This window comes from Mustela nigripes, chromosome 14, assembly GCF_022355385.1.
Source record: "Mustela nigripes isolate SB6536 chromosome 14, MUSNIG.SB6536, whole genome shotgun sequence".
In the NCBI taxonomy this organism is placed as follows: Eukaryota; Metazoa; Chordata; class Mammalia; order Carnivora; family Mustelidae; genus Mustela; species Mustela nigripes.
The window spans coordinates 578,196-587,261 of record NC_081570.1 but is presented as its reverse complement, the minus strand read 5'-3'; the positions used below and the strand labels follow the sequence as shown (position 1 = coordinate 587,261).

The window sequence follows — 9,066 nt, the reverse complement described above, 5'->3', positions numbered from 1 at the left end:
GGCGCGTCTCCACAGTGACAGGCTTGGCGGGGGGGGGGGGGGGGGGGGTTGCCTAACTGTCCAGGGGGCGGGGCTGGCAGGCTGGCTGCTTGCCCCGTCACTCACAAGGGGTCATTGGTGTGCCCTTGAGAAGCCAAAGCTCAGAGAAGCATCAGACGCTGGCTTGCGCCCATCAGGGCCAACCTGAGGCTGCAGAAGTGTCCTGAAGTCTTAGTGTGAGGGTTTTTAGGCCTGTTTTATTATTGGTTTAAAGTAACAGGTGCCCACTTAGAGCAAGCAACAGGACAGGAGTAGATAAAGCAGAGAGACGGTCTGTCTCCTGATCACCCCTGGACCCACTCCTGCAAACCCCTTTTCCAGCCCTGTCTCCATGGCTAGGATCATACTCGGGTAGACACGCGTGTGGTATGATTCTAACAGTCTTAGGAAGCTGTGTGTCCATGTCCATGCAGACCTTTTTTTTTTTTTTAATTTTTATTTATTTGACAGAGAGAGATCACAAGTAGGCAGAGAGGCAGGCAGAGAGAGAGGAGGAAGCAGGCTCCCCGCTGAGCAGAGAGCCCGATGTGGGGCTCGATCCCAGGACCCTGGGACCATGACCCGAGCCGAAGGCAGAGGCTTTAATCCACTGAGCCACCCAGGCGCCCCCCACTTTTTTTTTTTAAACACAAATGGAACTAGGCTCTTCTGTCCTATGCTTGTGCTCCGGGGTGTGGCTGTGCCTGATCTGTCACAGCCCCTTGAACAGAAACCTGACTGCTTGGCACATTTCACACGAACAGCTTGTTTCACTTGTCGTGTCTTTAGCAGACAAGAGTGTTTCTGTAGGATACTTTCTTGGAATTGAAATGGTTGATTGAGGGCGCCTGGGTGGCTCAGTTGGTTGAGCGACTTCCTTCAGCTCAGGTCATGATCCCGGACTTTCCAGATCGAGTCCCGCCTCGGGCTCCCAGCTCCGTGGGGAGTCGGCTTCTCCCTCTGACCTTCTCCTCGCTCGTGCTCTCTCCCACTCATTCTCTCTCAAACAGATAAATAAAATCTTTAAAAAAAAAAAGAAAAAGAAAGAAAGAAATGGTTGATGGAAAGATGTACATTTCTAAAAATATTTTTATTGTCGTAAAACATACATAAGCATAAAATTAACCATTCTAACCGTTTAAAGTATGCGTCAGATAAGTTCAGGTGGTGCAGCCGTCACCGTCCGTGTGCAGACTTTCATTATCTCGGACTGAAACTCTGTCCCCATTAAAAAGGAACTCCCCGCTTGCCCCACTGGGGGAGCAAAGCTTTACCTCTCCCGGCTTGCCAGGGCCTTGGCTGGGCGATGACAGGGCACGAGCCCACAGACTGATTTAACATAAGCTTCACGTGACATGGGAGCCTCCCGAGGAGACCAAAGGAGGGGCGAGTCTGTGTGCGCATCCAGGCCAAGCAGGGGGAGGTGGCTGCAGGGGAGCGGCTGTTTGGGGGGCGGAGGCCACGAGTCCGCCTGGCTCGGTCTCCGGCGAGGAGCGTGCTGCTTTCCTCTTGCCGCGCCCACGGCCTCCACGCGGCCTGTCTCCTTCTCAGGGATGGGAAGGGAGCTCAGGCTCTTCGTGCTCCTGCTGTTTTTAAGGGTCTTCAGCCCAAAATAATCCTGGTGCCCAAGTGGCACAGTTGTGTTCTGAGCTCCTTCATCCCTCCCCCAGCCAGTGGCACCCGCACTGTCCTTTCTGTCTGTGCAGATCTGACGACCCTAGGTCTCTCATGTAAGTGGAATCCTATGGGGTCTGTCCTTTGGGGACTGGCTTATGTTGCTGGGCGTGGTGTCCTCAGGGCCCTTCCGTGCTCTGGCAGGTGCCTAACCTCCTCCTCCTCTGGGCTGAGTCATCGGAGTCCGTCCGTCCGTCCGTCCGTCCCCACACGGATGGATGCCTAGTCGCTGCCTCATTTCGGCATTGGCGGACAGTCCTGCTATGAACCTGGGCGTGCGCGTAACGAACCCAGACCCCGCTCCCGGTTCCTCGGGTGGGCGCCCAGACGTGGGGTGCCGTGCTCGCAGGAGTTGTCTGTTGAACCTTCTGAGGACTGTCCTGCGGTGGCTACACCAGTTTACTTTCCCGCCAGCAGCGCTCAAGGCCTCCAGCTGCCCCTCCTCCGCTGCGCGTGTCCTTTCCATTTTCTGTTCTCGGTGGTCACCGTGCGCGCACGTGAGGCGGTCTCCCCTGCCGTCTCCCCCAGTGCTATGGGTTTGCGTTTCCCGGACGGTCAGTGATGCTGAGCGCCCTCTCATGGGCTTCTTGGCCACGCGCGTGCGTGTGCACGTTCAGAAGGTTGGTGGGGCTGTTTGGGTGCCGCGCGAGAAGGCTGTTTGCAGACCACTGCTCGGCCTCAGCTTGTGGGCCCAGGAGACTGGGTACCCGTGACCCCAGGCTTCCCCGAGGTGCTCTGCGAAGGGAAGACAGCAACGGCAGAGCGTTGCTTCTGTTCTGACCACAGGACTTGCCGGTGATCGGCCGGAGCGGGAGGAGCTTCAGTTACAGCCGGGACGTCGTGCTGCTGCTGCTGACGGACGGCGTGCTGTTCCACCTGCAGAGCGTCACGGCCTACGCCCTCATGGGCAAGATCTCCCCTGTGACGTTCAGGTGAGCACGGTAGTTTCCCAAGAGACAAAGTGTGCGTCCAGCTCTTTTGCAGAGGAGCGGACTTTAAGCCCAGGGATTGCATGAACCATCTCCGTGCTCTTCAGATGTGAAGGGAGGGCCGTAGCCACGTGTTGTGACCACCAGGCCGTGCTGTTCAGAGCTGTTTGACCTACGGCGAGGCCCAGCACATCAGTCTGTAGGGAGCCCCCCCCGGAAACTGGAGCAGATTTGAGTGTTTTTCTGTCTGGATCAGTGTGTCAGTGGCACCGCCTGTGAGGCCAGAATGTTCTGCTCTTGGGCTGTCCAGTGGGGGCCATGGGCACCTGACGTGAGGTGAATGCAGTAAGGAACAGAACTCTTCTTTTACGGTTTTATTTATTTACTTAGTTATTAGAAAGAGAGAGCATAAGCAGGGAGAGCAGCAGAGGGAGAAGCAGGCCCTACGGAGCAGGGAGCCCAGTGTGGGGCTCAATCCCAGGACCCTGGGACCATGACCTGAGCCAAAGGCAGAAAGAAGCGTAGCCCACTGAGCCACCCGGGCACCCCCCAAGAGATGAATTCTTAATTTCATCTAATTTTAAGCAATTTCAATTTGAATAGCCACATGTAGCCGTAGGCTCCCACGTTGGAGGCCCAACTCTGGAAACAGGCGAGCCGGAGGCCTTGCCGGCTCCTCTTCCCCTTCTGTGACTTACAGACTTTAATAAAAGCGCCATCTCAAGACTAGAGAGTTTTCAGTAACAAGCAGAAAAGCATGAGCTCGTGTCCGTAGCAAGCCTAGAAATCCACGTTCTTAGCTTTGGCCACGTGTCATGGAAGTCAGTGGGCCTTTTTTTTAAACTTCTGAACAGGAAGCAGAGGCGTGGAACAGCCGGGCCTCTGACTCTCTGGGGTTCCCTGGGGCGGCTGCCGCCCCTCCCTGCTCAGGTTGCTCTGGCCCAGTGCGGCGGCCGTGCAGGGCACCAGCTGTACGCCCTGCCCTGTGACCCATGTGGCCCTCCCCCTTCCTGGCTCCTGACGGGGGAAGGTCTGCAGGAGTGCCAGCCACAGTCGGTCAGGACTTTTACATTCTGAGGCCCGGAGTGGTCACTGTCTCTGTCACACATTTTGGTATCCATATGGGGCCAGGAATTATTTCCAAATACCCGTGAAACTTTGTTTTTTCGTGATTCTTAACAATGGTTCAAAAAGGGCAAAAGCAGAAAACCAATTCTTTTTAAAGAAAATAGCTTTTTGGTGTACGTCTTATTCATATCGTAAGAGCAGTACTTAATTCGTCATTGGAAGTTTGGAAAAGACAGAAAAGTACAAAGAGTAAAGCACATGAAGCCCAAGATCCCCAGACACAAGTGCTGTGAGCATGTCAGCATCTTTCACATTAACTGCGTTTCTACGGGGCCCAGCGTTGCTCGCACAAGAGACAGAGTCCCCGAGGGGCCTTTCTGGGGTGGCTCCTGTTCCTCTCTGCCCGGCGGCGTCTGCAGAGCTCTCCTGCCCTTCAGCAGAACGCTGAGCTGTTTAGGGGAAAATGCCATAATGTCTGTGATTTACTTAAAAATATTTCAGTCCCCAAATAGGATGAAGCAAATAAAGCAAAATGTCAGTTTAGTCTGCAGGACGGGAGTATGGCCATTCGTCATAACCTGTCCCTGCTTCTCTGTTGGACACCTTTGCTAGTGAAAGTGAGGAGGAGGGAGCCAGCGAGGGGGTGCCCCTGGGCTGTGCGGGCGGCGGGCCAAGCCCGGGCTGTAACCTCTGTCGTTGCAGTGTCGCCAGCACCGTGAAGCACGCCTCGACCACGTGGCTCAGCGTCATCGTGTTTGGCAACAGCGTCACCAGCCTGTCGGCGACCGGCACTGCGCTAGTGACAGCTGGCGTCCTGCTCTACAACAAAGCCAAGCAGCACCAGCAGGAGGCCATGCAGAGCTTGGCTGCGGCTGCCAACCGGACACCAGAGGACGACACGGAGCCGCTGACCCCCAAGGACCCCCGGCCAAACCACTGAGCTGTGGAAGCCCCGGCAGGTGCCCGGGGCCCCGAGGTGCTGCCCACCGCTGCTGTCCTCCTCACTGGCACGGACGCCCAGCCCCTCAGGTCAGTAGGTGCAGGAGACCAAGGGACATGCCGCCTTCCCTGCTCCTTTCTTGAGTTCTCAGTGAAAACCACCGGGAACTTGCACAGGGATCCCAGATGCCAGCTTCCTGGGGCACAGACCAGAGCCAGCAGCTGAGCCACAGCCATGTAATGTGAAAACCCCGACCTGCTGACCCCGTGATGAGCGCATGAGGGGCCCTGGGACCCGCACTAGCCTCTGCAGGCCCTCACCAGTACACAGGTCCGGCTACAGTGAGGCCAGGCCCCGGTGCCTTGGCAGGGGGACGGCCACAGGTGCCAACATGTGCCACTCCCACTGCTTGGTGCCAGCTCCGTGTCCCTGGGCCTGCACATGTCCTTCTGCCATCTGGCGGGGCTGCCGTGCTGAGACGGAAGGCCCAGGTGCCACTGCCTGGGCCAGAGGCCACAGCAGCCAGGTGACCACTAGGAGAGAGCTAGGAAGGGGCACAGAAGGGGGCAGGCCCGTGGCTCTGGCCTTCCTGCCCCTCCACCCACGGCGCCCTCTGCACCCCAGAGCTGTCAGCAGCCGGACCACTTAGGGAAAGGCCCCTTATGGAAGGGAAGGTGCCCCACCCCTTTCAGGGTCTCTGCTGCACTAGGCCCCAGACCTCTTGAGGGTCCTGACTCTCACCGGTGGCTGTCCTTCATTCAGGGACCCCCGATGTGATGACGGTGGCTGCCGGTCACAGAGGTGGAGGACAGACAGGCATCTGTGGTGTTTAGCTCAGGACAAGGACATACGGACATTCCCTTTTTTTTTTCTGGGCCCCTGTGTGTAACCCGGGCTGTTCTGAAGGGTTCCCTAGAGGTACTCCTGCCATCACCCTGCTGGTCGGGCCGCTTCATACCTTGTCTCTTGGACAAGGATGCTGAGGGTTTCCCTCATGAACGAGGGAGTAGGGGGTGCTGGGAAGAACATTTGGTGTGTTCACAGTTTTTGTCACACTGCATTTACAATGACTGGAGTTTTTAAAGAAGGAAACAGGTGGCCAGGGACAAGTGGCTTCTGGAAGGTGTGCTGTGTGACCGTTAACACACTGAACCCACAGGCTGGCTTGGCCTGGCTCTCGCCTCCCAGAGCAGACGGACCATCACGCTGGGCATCTGAGCCCTTTGCAAGGTCCGGGCTCCAGGCCTCTGCACGCTGCTCCCCCTCTCACATCCCAGTGGCATTCTGATCAGGGCTCCGCCCGCTGCCAGCCAGGCTTGAAGACCTCTCTGTGGCACCACGCTCACACACTGGGGCGCATCACCTGCGGCGGCAACACGGCCGCCTGAGACCGGCCTGCCGTGACCGAGCGAAGTAGCCTACAGGAGGGCCTCGGGCGCGAACAGCCCCTCGTCGGATTCCCCCTCCCTGTAGCTCAGTCCTTGGCTCCCACCATCTCTTCACTGGTTTTCCGGTTGGCGTCTCAGCTGGGAAATGAAAACAGGCCCCCCTAAAGGTCAAATCTCTTGGAAACAAAGAGCAATAATCATGTCTCATTAACTTCTGGCTACTTGAAGCGGCGTGCCATAATGACAGGTCAGAGCAGGGCCTTTTCTCAGTGCTCACATTTTCCACCAAAAATGAACAAACAAAACAAGAAACTACAACCTTTTCAGGACGTCCTGTGCCCCACGGACAGCGAGCTCACCTGCACCGTGAAGGCGTTGATCATGAGACTTGCCCCATTTCTATCCCTTCCCTCGCCGCCTCCCCCACAAACACACGGAGGAGGACTCGTTGGAGGTGACTGGGGCGGCAGTCACCTGGGTCTGGGGGGACCAGAGTGAAGGCACGGCTTGCACAGCATCGTGCCTCCCCCCTCAAGAATGTGGCCGCCGCGACCAGCTGCTGACGGGACGGGAGCAGAGGACACATCTGCGGTCATCTTGTTGCAAGATGATTTCATGCTGCCTTCCTCACGGATGTCGTCATCGCAGTGGTCATCGGAGTGTGACCAGACGGGCAGCACCTGCGTCTGAGCTCGTAAGGGACCAAGCGCACTACAGGTCACCTGTGCCCTGTCTCCTCTCACAAGTGGCTGTCTGCAGGTGCGATTTTCCAAAATCCGAAACAAAATGAAGATTTTCCTGAATTATTAGCAAATGAGGTCATTTCCAGCAAAGCTGCTTCTGAGACATTTCCTCAGAACACAAGTTGTGGCCGGCAGTGTGCCGGCCCGGGGCTTACGTTCCTTCTTCCCATGTCTGGTCTCCGTCCAAGACAGCCCAGCCAGGACACAAAACCCGTGGCCTGTGTTGGCCATGTGTGGAATGAATGTACAGACATGATCTGTTTTTTTAATTAACTCTGTGTAGTAGTGTTTCTAGTATGTTCTCACTGAGCCATCCCAAACGTGCTTGTATCAACATTGACACTGGGTGTCACCACTTCCTTGGGTCACTTCCTCCCGTGTCCATGGTTGTTGTCTGTGCCTTTGCAAAGAAACACTTCAAACAGGTGTCAGGTCAGGTCATTTGCTTACCTACATTGATACTTAGAGATGTAGTATGTCTGGCTTTCAAGGAAGCTTCCACTGAAGGGCCTAAAAAGCTTTTTTTTTTTTTTTTAATTCCAGTAGTCATAATTTCCTGTATATCAGCATTAAAATAATCTGCCCTGGAAAGCTGAGAATATTCTTGCACAATCCAAATCCAAAATGTGTCTTTAAGAAAAACACACATGGTGAATCAGAGACAGTCCCACGCAGCTCAGAGAACATCCGCCGCGCTGGAAATGCTTTTCCCAGAACCAGTGGGTTCTGCCTGTGAGCGGCCCCTTGGATGGGCGGGTAGGGCTGACACACGCACCACGTGGCGCTTTACATCTGGCTGGTGGTGTGCTTTCCCAAGGCCTCAAGTGTTTTCATGGTTTCCTGGGTTGGAAAAACTAGGCCAGGAGTTCGTGCACATGGGGTTCTTTTCTTCTACCTGTGACCAGTGGACTGAGGGCTTCATTCTTTCACAAAGGCCGTACCCGCTCTGGTTGGGGCCTCTTCCTTCCCTTGCTTTAGAAATAAGAATGCCCCAGCTCCCCGGCGAACCTGCCCGTGAGCCCCTCTCCTGGCCGAGGAGCCGCTTGGCCCAGGGGAGGTTCTGCTGACCGCCTGCTGCTTGGGTGCAAAGCCTCCGACACCGCCGTCTCTGCAGAACGTACTCGTTTCCCCGAGGTTCTGATTATGGGTTTCCTGGGCGCTGGACCGGTGCCCAGACTCCAAAAGGAGTCGGAAACTATGCTACTGGTTAAACAACAGTAATAGTGACCGGAAGCGCCCGCTGCGGCTCCGTCTCCCCGTGGGAGCGACCGCCACCCGCTCCCCGACTAAGCCCGCCATGCGCCCCGCACTCTCCCCTCCTCGTTTGGAGGAAACCCGGTGTTCACTGGCTACTTCGAGCCCCGTCTGCCGACGTGGGAGCGGAGTGTGAGCCTGCCGGGGCGAGCCCGTGTCCGCGGCTTCCCCCGCGGAGGTCGCTCTACGGCGCACTGGGGGCGGCCTTCGCCGGGGCAGTGCTCGGTCGAGCCCGCTGCGGGGACACCTCGCCGGGGCTCGGGTTCCGTCCGCCTGCGTGGCCGTCGGGCCTCCGGTGTGGGCGCGGCCGAGCTACAGGAGGGGCTGCCGTGAGCTCCGCGGGCGCCCGCAGTCCGCGCGACGGAGAGAAGCGGGGGAGGCCCGGCCCCAGGAGCCCAGGGCGACCGGCCCGTCCCTGTCGCCCTCTTGGTGCCCGAACTGGGCGGCATAGTGCGGACGCCTACCTTCCCGCCCCCTTCCCGGTCTCTGTGGCCCCCGGAACCACGCAGGCCGGCCTGGCGCCGGGCGGGACAGGGGCGGGCGCGGAACGGCCGCGGGAATTCCAGGACGGAAGTGACGCCGCCAGCGCGCCGGATGCCCTCGGTCGGGAGCCGGCGGCGGGCTCCGCCCCCGTGTGTCATCCGCCGGCGCCGACGCAGGAAGTGGCGACGCTGCTGGCGCGCGCCGGGCGCTGTTTCTCCTCAGGCTCCGGGACCGGCGGCGGCGGCGGTGGCGGCGGCGGCGGTGGCGGCGGCAGCGGTGCAGGGGTGAGTGGCGGAGGGCCGGAACGAGCGGCGGGCGCGGCCAGCTCCCTGGCCTCTCCGTCCGGGCGTCGCTTCCCGCCTCGTCGCCCCGCGCGGAGCTGGGGTTGAGGCGGCGTCGGGCCCGAACCCCGGCTCGTGGCGGCTGAGCCCCGGCGGCGAGGGTCCCGGCGTCGCGGCCGTGTCGCAGCGCCCCAGCCCGGCTCCCGGACCCTCCCGACGGCCGGCCCGGTGCGCGCGGAGGGTCTCATGGAGCCCCCGGCGGGGCTGCCGTGAGCTCTGGCGGAGAGG

At 58.6% G+C, this 9,066-nt stretch overlaps 2 protein-coding genes across 3 annotated transcripts in view; both read left to right on the top strand.

Moving 5' to 3' along the window:
• Positions 1 to 7,186, top strand: part of SLC35E2B (solute carrier family 35 member E2B) — a 27,663-nt gene extending 20,477 nt beyond the window's left edge. The window contains 2 exon segments of the mRNA XM_059376232.1: positions 2,441 to 2,624; positions 4,392 to 7,186. Coding sequence (XP_059232215.1) covers positions 2,441 to 2,624; positions 4,392 to 4,629 — 422 coding nt within the window. The 3' untranslated portion in view covers positions 4,630 to 7,186.
• Positions 7,187 to 8,680: 1,494 nt separating this feature from the next.
• Positions 8,681 to 9,066, top strand: part of LOC132001510 (cyclin-dependent kinase 11B) — an 18,722-nt gene continuing 18,336 nt past the window's right edge. The window contains exon 1 of one of the 2 annotated variants that reach the window (XM_059376227.1): positions 8,681 to 8,781. The gene's annotated coding sequence lies outside the window, so the exon portion shown is untranslated. The remainder of the gene's footprint in view (positions 8,782 to 9,066) is intronic. The other variant, XM_059376228.1, reaches the window with a different exon arrangement.